We start from the raw sequence: 18,515 nt of genomic DNA, 5'->3' as shown, positions 1-18,515 counted from the left end.
GCAGCTTTCCTTTACTTTTACATGGGATTTTCAAGGGGATATGCCATGAGATTGATATTGTAGCATGCGTTGACGACAAAGAAGCGCAGAAGTGTGAGAGGAAGAAGTGTGCTAACCTCGAGCCTGAACTCCGACGCTGTTCGTAGAGCCTTTGACACGCCTTGGACCTCGGACGCAACTATAAGGGTCGCTGTTTACGCGACATCTGGTGGAGCTGCCGGGTACGATTTTCATGAGCCGGACGCCCCCTACAAGCCCAGGACGCACCCCTAAGGTGGAGACTCCAGTACACCAGAGCAGCCGCCGACTGCAAGGTCTGCCTCCCGAGTGTGGTCCTCTCCCTGACCACAGACCAACAAGGAGCGTTTCTGTCAGCGCGATGAATCCCCCGGTATCAACAACTCCTGTCCTGCTCCACCACCAGCGGGATCCACCACATTTCCACGGCCTGCCCCATGAGGACGCTGAAGACTGGCTGGAGCAGTTCGACCGGGTGGCTGCCTTCAACGCCTGGAACGCTGACTCGAAGCTTCGCCATGTCTACTTCGCACTGGAGGATTCTGCGAGGACATGGTTCGAAAATCAAGAAGCCGGACTCCGAACGTGGGACACATTCAAGGCAGAATTCTTGCGTATGTTTACCAACACGCTTAGCAAGGAAAAAGCGCAACTGCTTTTAAGTAGCCGCATACAACATCCGAATGAAACTGTTACGGCCTACGCCGAAGAGATGAAGCGACTCTTTCGACGCGCGGACCCAACCATGTCGGAAGAGAAAAAAGTGCGCCTTTTGATGCAAGGTGTTAAAGAGCAGTTATTTGCAGGCCTGGTGCGAAGTCCACCAACAACTGTCGCCGAATTCATAAGTGAGGCGTCTACCATCGAGAAGGCACTTGACATGCGCGCCCGGCAATACCAGCGCACTACAGTGTCTATGAACGCCGCGAGTGCAGGTGAAGCCATACAGTTTTCGTCAGAATCGTTGCGTGACACGATCCGGGCGATAGTCCGGGAAGAGGTGGCCAAATACCTGCGGATTCCTCCACAGCCACAGGTTGCCACTGTTTCCGATATCATCCGTGAGGAAGTACAACAGGCGCTGGGTGTTCCCGCACCCGTCACCGTGCCCGCACCCGTCACCGTGCCCGCACCCGTCGCCGCGCCTGAACCCGTCGTAGCTACACCGCTGCCCCAGACCCTGAGCTACGCCGCGGTCACCAGCCGCTACCTGCCGCCTTCGACAGCATCCTACGAGCCTCGCGCGCCGGTCGCCCATGTGTCTTCACGGCCGAGCATACGCCGCCGAAGGACCGATATCTGGCGAACGCCCGATAACCAACCGTTGTGCTACCATTGCGGCGAAGCTGGACACCTGTGTCGCCGCTGCCCCTACAGGGAACTCGGCCTCCGTGGGTTTTCTTTTGATGCCCGTCGTCCGTTGCCTGGCCAGCAGCCACGCGAAATCGCAGAATACATTTCGCGTTCCAACACAGGCCCAAGCCGCCTCCGATCGCCGTCGCCTCGCCGTTACAGCTCTCCTGGACACCAGGAGCAACTGCAAAGTCCCCATAGGGGAAACTAGATGCAGCAGCCTCTGGAGGTGCGGCTGCTACAGTGCGAAAATTTCAAGATCCTCCACAGACCCACGACAGTTCTTCACTGCAAACTACAGTTCGTTACTTACGGCCACCAGCAGAATCAACGCCGCTACGAAATTCCGCTGATCCTCAACGTAACCACGACGCCGACATACGCCCCACCACTCCTTCAGAGCATCGAAGTCGAGACCGAACCCCACGAAGCTGTCGCCGCCCGACACAACAAACTGCCGACCTGCAGATCTCCGTTGATGGCGTAGACGTCACTGCTCTAGTCGACACTGGCGCTGATTATTCAATTCTAAGTGCACACTTCGCCAAAGCTCTCAGAAAGGTCACAACATCATGGGGTGGCCCGCAAATACGCACAGCTGGCGGACATTTAATTATGCCCACGGGAGTGTGCACGTCGAGGATCACTGTACAAGGGCAAACCTTTCTGGCGACGTTCATCGTATTGGCTCAGTGTTCCCGTGACGTCATCCTCGGTATGGACTTTTTAACTGAAAATGGCGCCATTATCGATCTGCAGAATAAGTCCGTAAGATTTTCAGTTGAGAATGCTATCGAATCCAACAGCATGCTCCCCGCTGCACTCCACATTATTGATGACCATGTTAGTGTGCCCCCACGTTCAAGCATCATGGTCTCAGTGGGTTCCCTCCCAATGCAAGATACAGAAGGTGTCGTCGAGACAAAACAGAAACTGCTTATTGAAAGAGGCATCGCCGTTGCCAGGGCAGTTGTTTTTGTTGAAAATGGCAAAGTTGATGTTCTTCTCACGAACTTCAGCAATGAACATCAACATCTGAACAGAGGGACAACTGTCGCATTTCTCGACGCCATAACTGACACTAGTTATGAATGCAATTTCACCAGCGCTTCAGCAACAGAACCCTCCGACATTACTGAACCTCTGTACGATATAAACCCGGCCTTACCTCGAAAGTATCAAGAGAAACTACGGCACCTGCTCCGTCACTACTCTAATGCATTTGCCAGATCATCACGCGTCGGTCGAACCCACCTTGCAAAGCACCGCGTCATTACAGATGAAGCTGTTCGACCACTCCGCCAGTCGCCTTATCGAGTTTCCCCTAAAGAACGTACTGCCATCCGAGACCAAGTGAAGGAAATGCTCGATAACGATGTCATTCGCCCTTCCCGCAGCCCCTGGGCTGCACCTGTGGTACTTGTGAAGAAAAAAGATGGCACACTTCGTTTCTGCGTAGACTATCGCCGACTGAACAACGTTACGAAAAAAGATGTTTACCCTTTGCCCAGAATAGATGACGCCTTAGATCGTCTGTGCAACACAAGATACTTCTCCTCCATGGATCTCAAGTCTGGATACTGGCAGATAGAGGTCGATGAGAGGGACCGCGAAAAGACTGCTTTCATTACACCTGACGGGCTATACGAATTCCAGGTCATGCCCTTCGGCCTTTGCTCCGCGCCCGCAACCTTTCAGAGACTCATGGACAGCGTTCTTGGAGATCTGAAGTGGACGACATGTCTTGTATACTTGGACGACGTAATTGTATTTGCCCCGAATTTCGAGGAGCACCTCCGTCGCCTAGACGCAGTACTAGACGCCATCCAAACGTCGGGCCTCACTCTGAAAGCCGAAAAATGCCATTTTGCTTATGAAGAGCTGAAGTTTTTGGGCCATGTCGTGAACCAAGCGGGAGTTCTGCCGGATCCTGAAAAAACAGTTGCCATCGCCAATTTTCCGACGCCGCGGGACCAGAAAGAGGTGCGACGCTTTCTTGGGCTATGTGCATATTTTCGACGTTTCGTAGAAAACTTTTCTAAAATAGCCGCCCCCCTTACACTTCTTACTAAGGCTGATATGCCGTTCACATGGGGCGACCAGCAAATGGACGCATTTCAGGAGCTTCAACGTCGCCTGCAGTCACCTCCAGTTCTAGCACATTTCGATGAAACCGCAGACACCGAACTCCACACGGATGCAAGCAATGTTGGTTTGGGCGCTGTCCTAGTACAGATACGGAATAGTGAACAACGTGTGATCGCCTACGCTAGTCGGGCTTTGTCTAGGGCTGAGACAAACTACTCTGCCACTGAAAAGGAATGCCTGGCCATCGTGTGGTCTATTTCGAAGTTTCGACCATACCTGTACGGCAGACCCTTCAAAGTGGTGACCGACCATCACGCGCTTTGTTGGCTGACAAGCCTTAAAGACCCTTCTGCGCGTCTCGCCAGGTGGAGCCTACAACTTCAAGAATACGACATCACTGTAACCTACAAGTCAGGTCGTAAGCATTTAGACGCTGACTGCCTGTCTCGTGCTCCTGTACAACCAGCTTCGGATGCCTCAGGTGACGACGACGCATTTCTGAGTGCAATTAGTTCAGACAATTTTGCCGATGACCAACGGAATGATCCCGAACTTCGCCAGGTAATCGATTTTCTTCAAGGTGCCGGCAGCATGGTCCCTAGCCCTTTCCGTCGTACTTTGTCTTCTCTGTGTCTCCGTGATGGCGTTCTCGTCAAGAAGAATTTTACAGCCAATAGTCGCCAATACCTCCTCGTTGTACCAGCAAGCTTAAGGGATGAGATTTTTCAAGCCTGCCACGACGAACCCACATCCGGCCACCTGGGAGTCACTCGAACGATATACAGAATTAAAGAACGGTATTACTGGCCTCGTTTGTCAAGCGATGTAACGCATTATGTTCGAACTTGCCGTGACTGCCAACGTCGAAAGGTTCCGCCTCTGAGGCCAGCCGGTCTTTTAAAGCCCATTACGCCACCGTCCAGACCATTCCAGCTAATAGGGATGGACTTGCTCGGACCGTTCCCTACTTCCACCTGTGGGAACAGGTGTATTATAGTAGCTACTGACTACCTGACCCGCTACGCAGAAACCGCTGCTCTTCCTTGTGCTACCGCTTTTGAAGTTGCGAAATTTTTCGTTCTTCAAATTGTCCTGAGACATGGCGCACCAGAAGTACTCATCACTGACAGAGGAGCTACATTTTCTGCAGAACTCATCCAGCATATCCTTGTCCTTAGTCGCACCAATCATCGTCGCACGACTGCATACCACCCGCAAACAAACGGCCTGACAGAACGTTTGAACAAGACCATTGCCGATATGTTGTCAATGTATGTGGACGTCCATCACAAGACATGGGACGAAGTATTGCCGTATGTAACATTTGCATACAATACCGCCGTTCAGGAAACTACCAACATGACTCCATTCAGCCTAGTTTACGGCCGACAAGTGACGACCACGCTCGACGCCATGCTGCCCCACATAGACGAAAGTCCAAATGATGATGTCGCCTCTTTTCTACAGCGTGCCGAAGAGGCCCGTCAACTTGCACGGGTGCGAATACAGCAGCAGCAAGGCCTAGATGCACAACGCTACAACCTGCGGCGGCGGACTGCAGACTATCTGCCAGGTGACCTTGTCTGGGTTTGGTACCCCATTCGACGACGCGGACTCAGCGAAAAACTCTTGCGCCGTTATTTCGGCCCCTACCACGTTCTTCGACGCGTTAGTGAACTGGACTATGAAGTCGTTCCGCACGAGGAACCAGAGCCCCGGCGTCCCAAGCGTTCTGAAGTGGTCCACGTGGTCCGCTTGAAGCCTTTTCATGCCAGATAGTAGCCCCTTTTACTCTGTCCCTCTTTCAACCTAGCATCGGGACGATGCTTTTCGCACGGGGGGGCTAATGTAGCATGCGTTGACGACAAAGAAGCGCAGAAGTGTGAGAGGAAGAAGTGTGCTAACCTCGAGCCTGAACTCCGACGCTGTTCGTAGAGCCTTTGACACGCCTTGGACCTCGGACGCAACTATAAGGGTCGCTGTTTACGCGACAATATAACCAAAATTCGAATTATCTGGGTTCGGTATGTCCGTGTTCGGCTGTATTATATTAGAGATTATAACAATCAAATATGGTCACTGGAAGTCTACAAAAACGCGGAAACGTGGCGACCACAAAAGCGTGCTTGTATCCAGAGATGCCAACAATGCCGATGCAGCGTCAATAAATAAAAAGAAAATTGGGATGAGTGCGTCGAGCCAATGTGTTGGTCAGGTGCGTTGTGGAAGCTTGCATGCCGCAGAGATGTGAGGGAGGACAGAACGCTTTCTCACGCGGAGGAGGAGGGAAAGCGTTCTTTGCTAGGCACGGCCATTCTGAGTTAGAGCTTTCAGCGCTCCCCCTCGCGTCCTCTCTGCCTCTGCACGGTGGAACAGTCCATTCTGAGGGTGCACTGACAGTGGTGCGCTGCACTATCCTCTCCTATTTGCTTTGTCCAGGCCTCCGCTTCACGGTTGCATGTTTTGTGTCAAACGTGCAGCATCGTTCGTGCACGTGTCTTTTTAGCACAGTTCTCCTAGTGTGCCATCATCGTTGCCACGGTCTTGCTGGCCCTGGATTTTCCGTGAACAGCAATGGAGGGTCCTCCTTTAGGAAGCACGGCACAAGTGGCGCAGAAGAGGAAGCGAACGGCAATACCGCTAGAAGTTAATAGGAGCATTGTACGTGAGCACAAGGACGGCGTAAAAGTGTGTAATTTGGTGCGCAAGTACAGGTGACAGTATTGAGATTCATCCGCAGCGTGGCCAAGATTGGGAACGAAAGCGATGCCAGTGCTGCCCATGCAGGGGACGAGGGCCAGAGAATGGTTCGACATGAGGCCTACAAAGACACAGAACAGGCGCTCTACCAGTGGTTCCTAAACGTCCGTGCAGCGAACCTGCCAATTAGTGGCCGATTTCAGCGAAGAAGGCGAAGCATTTCACATACCTCCTATGCAACACCATTCAAGGAGAGACATGATGGAATTGTCTACAAGGCAGTTGTGGGCTAGGCAGGATCGCTTGATGCCAACGCTAAGTGGTGGACGATGACGGTAGTGACGACGACAATGAACCGGAACCTGTGCAGGTTGCGTCTCACCAGGAGGCTTTGAGAATGATCGACTCCCTGCGAGAGTTTGTGTTTGCTAAGAACCCACCACTGCACTATGTTCAGCAGTTGGATGCCCTGCAGAAAGATGTCGGCCAGATTGCCGTGAAACAGACAACACTTACAGATTACAGGTTTCTTCCTGCTACGCAATAAGAAGTGTAAGCTACCTCGTCCTTATTAAATGTGTAGTTTATAATGTTTTCTTTGTTTCTTTTCTTTGGCCTAACACGGTTATAACAATTATTGGTTATAACAATAATGTTTCCATGGCACTTCAATAAGTGGGTTTGACTATAATATTCCAAAGAAATTTGGTGCATAGTTGTCTCTGCGGCATCTTCAGCAACACAGACTATGCGAGAGCTGCTGCAGTTCTTTGTTTAGCTTGGCTCACTTCACCGCGTGGAAACCGTATCGAACGCTGGCTTCCCTCTGTGATAGCGTTGCATTATTGAAAGGAAGCACGCTAGACTGAAGGTCATTTTCAAGTGGAATCTGCATTTACTTCATCACACAGTTTGTACCATTATTAGTGCTGCCAGCTGATCGCAAAGGTAGTGCAGCTGACACGGCTCACGCAAGGACAATCGTGGGAGTGCCATTAGGCGAAGTGTCTACAGCCGGGGTATGGCATGCAGTTTGCAAACATTTTGCAAAATATGAGTTCGAGGAACGGAACTGCGGTGCTCTTCTTTGGGGTCTTTAAGAGGTTGTATCTGAGAGTGCAGTATAAGCAATGACTGGATATTTTTGTGTTCATAATGTCCAGAATTCACTGTATATCTCGAGATTCCCTTTGAGTTCGAAATAGTATATTTGGTTTCGACTGTATTCCTTTTCAGCGCAACATACAGGCAATTTAAACTAGTGTTTTGCTCATGGCAGCCTTAGCTGCTTGTGCACTGTAAAACCCCAAAGAGTGACAAGCACGAACTGCTGGATTGTAGGGTGACAAAAAATGCTGTCCTTTGTTCGTAAACAACAAACAAATGCAGTGATCAACAGAGCAGAGGGGTGCACAGCACAGCAAACACCCTAAATTCCCCACAAGAATGCTGGGGTGATGGGCATTGCTCTTAAGGCAGCGAGAGCCCACCTGGCTAAATAGTTGGCACATGTTAACGAGAGACATTTATAGGTGATGTGGGTTGGCCACCTTCACGTGGCGCTGGTACCCACTGCAGCAGCTGCGCGGTGGCAGGATACAGTCACTGTACTGACTTGTCATGGTTTCTGTGAAAGGGGAAGATTGCTCAATGCTGAGAAAACTTATGCTCTTGGACAACTGTTGACTGTTGTGCAGTAAAACCTCGTTATTATGTACCCGCATACCAAGTAGTTGCGGCTAAAATGTAGTTGCAAGAATTCCCCGGCTGCTTAGCCACCATTGAAACCCATGTATTGGCTGACTGCTTAAAGGGGCGCTGTGACATTCGCCAGACAACTGATTTCAGCTGGCCGCTTTAGTTCTTTACACCTTCCCAATACCCCAAAGCCCAATCATAATGGCGAAATCGTAGTGCGTAATATTTTAATCCGCTTCAGTAATCCGCGTTTTGGCACAGATGTGAGCGGCACATGATGGCGAAGTTCGTTAACGGATTTTACGTTACCTTCTCTGGGGCGGTGCTTCGCTAATTGGTCAGGCACGCACTTTAGATTTTAAATTCGAATGTTCTTCAAGTTACTATGCAGAAAACAAATAAATGGTGTTTTAATTCCGTGTGGGTTCATGGAGCGCTTGTAAAGATTGGGACTGTAAACAGATAAATGCGGTGTTGTCAACAAGCGCGATGGAGCGTCTGCTTGCTGTGATGGTGGCTTTACGCGGCGGAGGCAAATATTAAAGAAAAAAGAACGGAGAAAGAAAGAAAGTCCGCCAATACGCTCTCCAGGCTCTACGGTCATAAGCACTAAGGTCACTCATACAGGCTCCTCAAATCCCAAGGCAGCTGATAGCGTTCGGATCCCGAATGTCGACAAAATCGCTGGACAAGTTTCTGCCGATGCCTCACAGATGGCGCTAGTTGTGTCGAAATCGCTCGTGAAGCACGTTCGTGAAGCAGCGTCGTTACCATGGCACCTACGCTGTCAAAAAGTGCGGCTGCAGGTTGGGTTGGACAGGCAACCATGGCGGATAGCTTCCAATACGTCTGCAGAAAGCTGCATTCCTGATAGGTTCCGCCCGAGTCGAGCACTGGGTGAGCGAAACGGGAGAGGGGCTCCCTCTCGCACCAGCTCAGACGCGCATTTTTTTTTTTCTCTTGTATTTAGGATTTTATAAATCGAATAATTCTCATTTCCATGCGCCGATTTTTGTAATTCTTTTTTACTGAAATCAGCACGGTGCAAAGAACCTAGAGGTTGGCTGGAATTAACGGCTTTACCCACGTCACTGGGCACCTTTAAGACGTAGTGGCTCACGAAGTGCCTACCGCTTAATGCGTACCTGCCGTCGCAGTTTTGCTGGCTATGCTGCGACATGAAACTTTTTCCGCTTTTCCGGAGAGCATTATCACGTGCGGACTGCTGGCGATACGACATTGCGGCCATTGTGGCCACGTTCCGACATATGCGGTGACGTCCATGCCAATAGGCAGCCCACGAAGTGTCGGCTACGCTGACGTGCACGCATCGCTGAGTAATATTGTCGCTAGCCCTAGCGCGGTAACCATCACCGTCATACTGCCGTGCTAATTTGTGCTGCTCGCTCGTGACCTCTCACTGCGGGCCTGCGGGTGTTGTTGTGTTGTGGATGTGTTGCGGACAGGTAGCGCGCGTTTTGTGGGGTCTTCTTCTGTTTGGAGCTGGTGCTGTGCGGAGCACAAAGCAGTTGTTGCATTAGTGCATGTGCGAACGGTTGGCATTATGCCAAAGCCTACTCGACCGAAGTGTCGCATACTGCAGATAAGGAAATGTTGATCATTACTTATTCTACAATAAATAGTATTACAAAGAGTGCACTAGCGTGTGCATGAAACTTGCTTACCCCCAGTCTCTGCATTTTTGAGACCGCTGTCGTCGTCGCACGACTGCCACGGCGGCAACTGAAAATTACAGATTTCTGGTCGGTAGCATACCAATAAAATTCACTAACATACATGTACCGTATAGTGCGGAGTATAGGTCGAGGTTTTTTTAAAAAAATATTGCTAAAACGCCACCCCTCAACTTATATACAGGCCCTTAGCATAACCTGTATAATTGTCTGGCAACATGTGAGAGCACGAACCTTTTGGCATCCGCATCGTTCTCGCCTCCATGCTGACCGATTCAATGCGTTGACGCTGCAGTTATTTTACTTTTTTAACCGCAGTTGTATCGACGCCATTTTCCCTTTTTGTGTTTCGCGAGAGCAAGCAAAATGAGTACTGGTACCCGACGTCAGTCCACCGCGGCGTTTAAAAATAAAGTTATAGAATATAGGGAGCTTCATGGAAACATGTCTGCCCAACGACTGTTTGGCGTCTCTGAGAAATGTGTCCGATATTGGTGAGCACAGAAAGTCAAGCTGTTGGCCTGAAACGCGCGGAAGACGACCCTGCGCGGGCGCCGTGCGATATATCCTGATATTGACGAAAAACAGCACTCTCCGAAGTCACAGACGAAAAAGCAAATTTCGGTGGCAAGGTGGCAAATTTCGTCCACGAACACCGTGCGAGATCCTTGCCAATAACAGCAGAACTCATCCGCATCAAAGCTGTTGAGCTCGCCCGCGAATCCGGGCTGTCCAGGGAGCATTTCAAAGGCTCCATTTACTGGGTTCATCGCTTCATCCGATGCAAGGGATTCACTCTTCGTCAGCGCATGTCAATCTGCCAGAAGCTGCCAGAGGCATACGAGGACAAGCTGGTGGAATTCCAGCGCTCTGTTATCCGTCTCCGGCAGTAGCATGGCTACATGCTGGGATAGATCGGCAACGCTGATGAAACACCGGTGTGGTTTGATATGCTGTCATCCACCACAGTGTGCGAATGCGGCGCTAAGGAAATGAAGCTTCTTTCAACGGGCAGCGAGCATTCGCGCTTCACAGTGATGCTTACATGCACTGCAGACGGCAGAAAGCTGCTTCCATATATCATCTTTAAGAGAAAGATGCGTCCGAAAGAGGCTTTTCCGCGAGATGTCATTCGCGTGAACGAAAAGTGCTATATGGACGAGGCCTTAATGTTGGATTGGATCCGCACTGTGTGGAAACGGCGACCCGGCGCACTCCTGCGGTGTTCCAGCATGCTGGTACTGGATGCTTTTTGCGGGCACTTGACCGTAGGCGTAAAGCAGGCGCTCTGCGATGGGAAAACGGACCTCGTTGTCATTCCAGGGGGCATAACATCAACGCTCCAACCGCTGGACGTCGTCCTGAACAAGCCGTTTAAAGACCACGTCTGTGAACTGTACAATCAGTGGATGGCCGGCGACAACCCAAAAACGGCAACCGGTCAGCTGCGCAGCCGCCTCTTGCCACTGTGGCCACATGGGTGTCGCAGGCATGGGGCTCGCTGCCCGACGATATGGTCGTGCGGGCATTCAAAAAATGCTACATTAGCAACTCGCTGGACGGCACCGAGGATGACATGTTGTAGGACGCAGCTAGTGAGAAACAGTCATCTTCGGACGAGAGTTCGGACAGTTGTGAAGAATGAGCAGGCGAGGAGTCTGGTGGCACGTGAATGAAACGTCAAGTTTTGTGCTTATGATTTTTATGTGAGTTTTTTGCTTCAAGGTAAGGGGGTCAACCTATATTCCGCGTTATATGGTATTAATGGAAAATTTGCTGTGCCTGAATTTTTTTTATTTCAGAGTGTGAATGATGTCAAATTTGGACTGGTCGTTTAAGATGCCCTACCGGATAGTGCATACTTTTCCCGCGTCTCCGCCAACTACATATTAACGGGGCTTTACTGTAGTTGTGCAGCGTGTCAGAAAATGGGCAAATTAAGGTATTGTGGGAATAAAGTGATGGTAGTCTTGATGCCTGCTTGTTATTTTCTTATGTTTTTTGATGCTGCCTGTCACATAACATGCCCTGGGTCTCAAAATTGTTTATTGCCCTCTCCTTGTTGCATCAGCTGGACCAAGTTTCTGAAGCACAGGAAATGTTCAAGAACTCCAACAAGGTCTCCCGTTCAGAGAAGGCGCTCATCTTGGGCTTCATGGCTGGTTCTCGAGGTAAACACAGTACAAGGATGGTGCCATGTGGGATATGTTGGAAATACATTTGGAGATGACCCTTGACCCTTCACTCAGCTTATAGTGAGGATGTGCCTGCTCAGTGTGTTGCGTTGTCAGGGGATGCCTTTATTCATCTAATGCTCTACTATATCTAAAGGTTTCGGGGCCTGTGGTCACCAATACAAGTTCCATTCAGACATTGATGCCTTGATGCACTTGCCATGACGCTTTGATACACTTGCACTAGGCTTTAGCTTCTGATATAGACAAGTGTGGAAATTGGGAACGGTTGCCTGTCGGTAGGCTGTGATGTTTATTTAGTTTTCCTCTCTCTTCCAATGACTAAACTTCACAAACTGTGAATTTGACCGTAGCAGACACTCGGATGCAATAGTATAAATTTAGGAGATAATTTGGAGGTTCGCATTTTCGACAGTGGGCTTTTTGGCAGTGCAGTCGAACCTCACTATAACGAACACGGATATAGCGAAATGACGGATAAAACGAACTAAAATCAAAGTTTGGTTGATCTAGGGTTTATTTCTATAGGAGTTCTTCCTGTATAACGAAACAAATTTCAAAATTTGACGCTAGATCGGTTCTAAAAATGCAGTTTTTTTGCATTAAATGGCAAACAGTGCGTAAAGGAGCCAAAAACACTTAAAAAAAACGCAATGTTTTAATAAATTGAATCGCCCACTGGTGAAGTGTGTTTGAATAGTCGGTGCGTTCGCATGCTGCGTCATTTAGTGGCGGCAACAAAAACTATCGCCAACGGCCTATGACCTCCGAGATCACACCCCCGCGCGCACTGATCTCGGAGGTCACAAACAGCCACAGCTGAATTCGAGCGGACCCGCTCAAGTGTGTTTAAATCATGGAGGAAAAAAAAAACTGAGGGAATACGCAGTAATATTCTTTAAGCCTAGTCATAAAAAAAAAATAAAAGAGAGCGAGTCAGTATCCACGTAATTAGGCCATATGATAGCGTGCAGTGATCTACTACCGCTGCGCGCGCGCATGCGGATGTACGTACAGGTTTTAAGAGGTGATCATGAGTATGGTGTAGCGGTGAAATTGTCTTTGGTGTGCACAAACTGCGGAAGCATTTTGTTAGGCTGGAGTTCACCTCTTGTGCGAGGCAGTCAAAAGATAAATCCGTTTGCTGTGAGCATTCTTTTTGCACGAGCTATGCAAACTACGGGGAATAGGCAAACTGGGCCGGGAATGAGCAAACCCAAATACTGAATGTGCTCAGTATGAACCCAGGCCTCCATAACATCAGAAGGACGGCTGAAAAGGACAGGCGTCGAACAGCAGCGACAATCGCTTAGAACGATTAGATTTTTAGGTTTTCTCAATATTGTTATAAGTGGACTGCATTGTATACTGAACTGGTCAGCATGGAGCAACTGGTAGATGAAGAGATCATTGAACAAATAAAAAGTGCCCGTTGAGTAGGATAACACAGAGGGTAAAGTAGACACTGTCACTGAGAAGTTTACCACCGCCAACGCACTACGGTCTATCTTATGCCTGCAGTCCTATTCTGAACAAAATGTTTGGCCTGTTTCCTTCTCAACTTTTCGTTGCACATTTACCGCCTTTAACTTTCTCGATGGATTTAGCCACCTTTCTTCCACATTTGTAACCATGTTTACTTCTTTATTTTTTCGTATGCACCACATGCTTTGCCTCATGGTTTTAAGGCCCCTGCAAAGCTGGCTTGTCCTCAAAGCTGTTGAGCCTGGTGGTTAAGCACCTGTAAAAGCACCATTTTATTAGTATTTTTATGCCTGTGAAAAAAAAAAAAAAAGAGAAACTGGCCTTGTGATTCTAGTTTGCGTGCATGCTGCGATGGCATTCTGTGTGGGAAGGGCTTTGTGGCAGCCAGACGCTCTTTACTATGACTGCTTATTTGTTCAAAAATGTTTCTACGAAAACAAGAAAAATTGATGTGCAGTCATCTATTAAAGGCAACCTGGGACAACAGTTGAATTTTGCTATATTCGAGATTGCTATTTTATGGTCCCACTTTAGTGTCAAAATCTATTAGTGTCTCTGTTCAGCCTAAGGAGACCAACTTTTGTAGAAGTACTAAATATTCAGTAAAGCATTTCTTTTCAGCAAGTGTACACATCTTGTAATTTAATCTATTTACTATAGGCTCTTGCAGTCTTGTATGATGGTCTGTTGTAACAGTATTCTGCAGATGCAGACTTTTCCTACAACTGACAGTAATCTTGGGCGCTATCGAGGTCCATTAGAGTGGGACTATGCCGTGCTTTTTTGAAATTGCCAAATATTTGACCAAACCTACAGTTTTATATTAGTGTGATTGCTCTTACCTGTAAGAGTACTTGTGGTTAAGAGTGTTTAGCTGTGTGAAATACTTTTGCAGCCAATCCCTGTCCTGAGGTACTCTTACCTGTAAGAGTACTTGTGGTTAAGAGTGTTTAGCTGTGTGAAATACTTTTGCAGCCAATCCCTGTCCTGAGCTGGGCAACCTGATCACCATCCGGCTGAGTGAAAACAAGGAAGAGATCATCCAGCCCAATGGTACCGTGAAGCAGGCCATTGTGGAGACACATTTCCAGATGAACTACACAACGGGCGAGTGGAAGCGTGTGCGGAAAATCAGAGAAGTTGAGGACTGAAAAAAGCCACTTCTCTCACAGGGCTCTTGGGTCAGGCCATTTGTGCAGCAAAGTTGGGCGGGATGGGAAGAGTCTATAACCGCATGACAAGGATGCGGGACAGAGTGCATTTTTTGACATGGCTGTGTGCAATGTGCTGTATATTAAATGAGGACTGCCTAGATGGCAGAGTTTGCTCTTGAAGACGTGCATTCTTTTTTGAGAGTTACTCTTTCTGTTCCTCTCCCTTTGGCTTCTTTCGTTTTGCCTCTTTCTATTGGTCTGGTAGCAGACTGCAGCTGCATAGCTTCCCATTGTCTTAGTAGGTACTGTTATTTACTTTTTTTTGCTTTCTGTTTTTCTCTGTTCACTTGTATTTCTGCATATGCTTGAAGCTATCACGAAAATGCGAGTAACATATTTTAATGAAATCACTGCATCATACTAATCCTCTGATGCAGTCTGTCAGCATTTTTAATTTTTTCTCGCACAATTTGAACACCATGAATTTTCTTTTGCACCAATTTAATGGGAAATGCAGTTAGTTACACCTGCCTTTGATCTCAGGGGTGCCTTAAGTTGGCAGCATTGTTTTATTGAACTTTTGAGTTGGTGAGCAGCCACTCGTGGAGTGTGCTGTCCACTGGTTTCATAACTTGTGACCGCAAAGAACACTGGTTAAAACCGATTGCACTTTCTAACTCTTGTCCATCTCACAAAACATTTGGGACGCTTGCATCGTATTCTAATGCAAAAGTATTGTAGTATTATACTTTTTTTTTTTTTCAACTCCTTGCGTCATTTTTCAAGTGTTGTTAGCCTCGCAAGTGGGAGGCTCTAATAAAGCATTCATCTTGATGTTTTGAATCTTGTACATATGCCCTTTGATCACTGTGAAAAGTTATTGATACCTGTTACAATTTACAGACCATGGCACTGGCACTTGGGTTTGTATGTTTACTGGTGGGGAAGGGGCGGGGGGGGGGGTGAGAGTTCATTTGCATATGCCTGTGTATCATAGTTGCTCTGCATGTCTGTTCAGTGTAAATACCCCTGTGCATTGTTTTCGAGACAAATGATTTGGTGTGTTCATTTCAAAGATATGCAATCATTTTTGGTGCTCTACTGCAGTATGAGCTTAGTTGAATTTAAAGAGGTGGAACTCTCTAATTTGCAATGGTGTACAAGATGTTTTATTTATTTTTGATTTAGTATCTCATTCTTCAACAGTGGAGATGCCTGAAATGTTTGTGCAAGAGGCATTGCATGCTTTGACTGTGACAAATGATACACTTTATGATGGTGGCAGGGGGTGCACATTTGTTCTTCAGGTGAGATGGCACAGAATGAGGCATGCCTATGTAACATTGCTGCTTTTTCTCTCACTATATAATGTGCACCATATATCAGTCACTGTCTGAAACGGAAGGTCCCATGTTTGGAAAAGGAAATATACAAAAAATAAATATTTTCACAATGTTCCAATCCCAATGTGGCACTTTACATTGGAGTAGAATGTCTTACACGGGGTGGGTGAAGGGGATGGTGAAGGGGACCGAAAGGGATGGCTCCAGAGTAATTTCGACCACCTGGGGATCTTGAACGTGCACTGATATGGCACAGCACACGGACGTCTCTTCGTTTCGCCTCCATCGAAACGAAGCCACCGGCGGTCTGGATCGAACCCGGGAACTCCGGCACAGTAGTTGGGCACCTTGCCACTGTACCACTGTGGCAGGGCGCCCATTACTTAATAAGTGATCCACATGAAAGGAAATATACGCAGTATCTGCCACACTTGCTGTGGACACCTGAACCGCACCGTAAGGGGAGGGAGGAGGGTGGGAGAGAAAAGGGTGCTATAGTGGAAGGCTGCGCAGTGATTTCGAACACCTGGGAATCTTAACGTGCACTGACATCCATGTGCACAGCACACGGACGCCTCATCATTTCGTCTCCATCGAAACGCAGCCGCCGGCGGCCGGGATCGAACCCGGGTACTCCGGCACAGTAGTCGGGCAGGCGAGTCCGATAATGTAATAATGATAATTAGTTCACAGGAGGGTAAAGGTGCAGTATCTCTCTTGTTTCCGTGTACACCGGACCCGAGCCATAAGGGAAGGCAGGAAGGTGGGAATGAAAGTGGATAGAGAGAAAGCAGAGCCGTAGTGGAGGGCACGGAATAATTTCGACCACCTGGGGATCTTTATCGTGCGCTGACATCGCACAGCACGCCGACGCCTCTTCGTTTCGCCTCCATCGAAACGCAGCCGCCGCGGTCAGTTTGAACTCGGCGGGGAAGACCCCTGATGGGGCTGGGGCAGTTAGGTCACCCCGCTTGCGGCGGGGGCTAGCCTGCCACCGAATTTTTATTTGTTGTAGGCCGTCATTGCACCCGCCACCGCCTGGGTGGGTGGTGGACGACGGCTGTTGCGACGCGCGTCTTTCTTTCCCCTCTTCCTTTTTTTTTATTCTCTCATCTGTCTGCACGAGGCAGCGGAGGTGACTCAGCTACAGAGCCAGTAGCAGGCCCTTCCATTTTCTTTTCCTTCCTACAGCCACAACAACAGCGAACCCGGGTACTCCGGCACAGTAGTCGGACGTCTTACCACAGCACCACCCCGGCGGGGCATCCAAGTAATATAATAATATATTTGTATAACATATAACGTGTGCTGTGCGAGTAGCAGGCCCTTCCATTTTCTTTTCCTTCTTCCTACAGCCACAACAACAGCGAACCCGGGTACTCCGGCACAGTAGTCGGACGTCTTACCACAGCACCACCCCGGCGGGGCATCCAAGTAATATAATAATATATTCGTATAACATATAACGTGTGCTGTGCGATGTCGTTGTTGTGACTGTAGAAAGAAGGAATAGAAAATTCACGGGCCTGCTACTGGCTCTAAGCTGAGCCACCTCCGCTGCCTCGTGCAGCCAGAAGAGAAAATAGAGAAGAAAGAAAAGGTTGGTTGGTTGGTTTGTGGGGTTTAACGTCCCAAAGCGACTAAGGCAATGAGAGATGCCGTAGTGGAGGACTCCGGAAATTTCGACCACCTGGGGTTCTTTAACGTGCACTGACATCGCACAGCACACGGACGCCACTCCGTTTCGCCTCCATCGAAACGCAGCCGCCGAGGTCGGGTTCGAACCCGGGTACTCCAGAGGAAGATAAAGACGCGCGCCGCAACAACAGCCGTCATCCACCACCGAAACGGTGGTGGGTGCAATGAAGGCCTACTACTGATAAAAATTCTGTGGCAGGCTAGCCCCCGCCGCAAGCGGCAGTAACTACCTGTCCCAGCCCCATCAAGGGAGTACCCGCTGCGCGATGTCAGCGCGCGTTAAAGATCCCCAGGTCGTCGAAATTACTTCGTAGCCCTCCACTACGGCTCCCCTTTTTCTCTCTACTTTCAGTGGTCTTTCAGTGGTCATGTCGGGCAAGTAAATTTAGTTACTTATACACCTCGCTCACGCCACTAATTTGCATACTGAATCAATAATTAACCGCCAGGTAAGCGCAACCATAACCATATGCACGTGCGTCTACCGTATAAACTCACAGCTGACGCTTCGCTTATGGGCTTCTGCCTAAGCCAAGCTTTATCCACTATGGTCGATTGCGCATGCCTATATAAAGAGTAACGTGAATGTAAGGGTGATTGCGATGCTTCTGAAGCGTTTTATGGAAACAGGATGGGTCCAGAGGGTTCTTTACTGCCATTGGCAAAACGGCCGTGCCTAACGCATACCAATCGCGTGTAGATACAAACGGCAAAGCGAAATGCCTTCGCATGTTTAATGCAGAATGTGAAATTCACAAACTGGCTAAGCAGACGCACCGTGCGCAATGCTCAAGTCACGTTCAAATCGTATCGTAAAGTGCCCCACAAATTTGGGTAACCATAAAGAGAGCATTGAGTTTGCGCTGAAAACGCTAGTGCCTGCATACCGCAGCCTCACACGGCTCTCATGCAGTTTTTTAACTTCTCTTTTACGCAAATCATTTTGAGAAACAAGCTCCCCATTTAGTCTTTTGTTGCTTAATGGGACATAAAGTGGTCTCCTTCGTTTTTTTGGTAGGCAGGCTACAGTACGTGCGCCGATTTATTATATATGAAATGGTTTTGCTTTGGTTTATGGGGTTTAATGTC

At 48.7% G+C, this 18,515-nt stretch overlaps 1 protein-coding gene across 1 annotated transcript in view; it reads left to right on the top strand.

Moving 5' to 3' along the window:
* Positions 1-15,842, top strand: part of Nelf-A (Negative elongation factor A) — a 53,614-nt gene extending 37,772 nt beyond the window's left edge. Inside the window, exons 11-12 of the mRNA XM_084600816.1 lie at positions 11,623-11,722; positions 14,207-15,842. Of these exons, the coding sequence (XP_084456942.1) occupies positions 11,623-11,722; positions 14,207-14,382 (276 nt within the window). The 3' untranslated portion in view covers positions 14,383-15,842. The remainder of the gene's footprint in view (positions 1-11,622; positions 11,723-14,206) is intronic.
* Positions 15,843-18,515: the final 2,673 nt, after the last annotated feature.

The sequence above is a fragment of the Amblyomma maculatum genome, chromosome 4, assembly GCF_055883805.1.
Source record: "Amblyomma maculatum isolate TAMU_Amacu chromosome 4, ASM5588380v1, whole genome shotgun sequence".
NCBI classification, from domain to species: domain Eukaryota; kingdom Metazoa; phylum Arthropoda; class Arachnida; order Ixodida; family Ixodidae; genus Amblyomma; species Amblyomma maculatum.
Note: the sequence above shows the minus strand (reverse complement) of the source record. Positions and strands in the feature narration are given on the sequence as shown.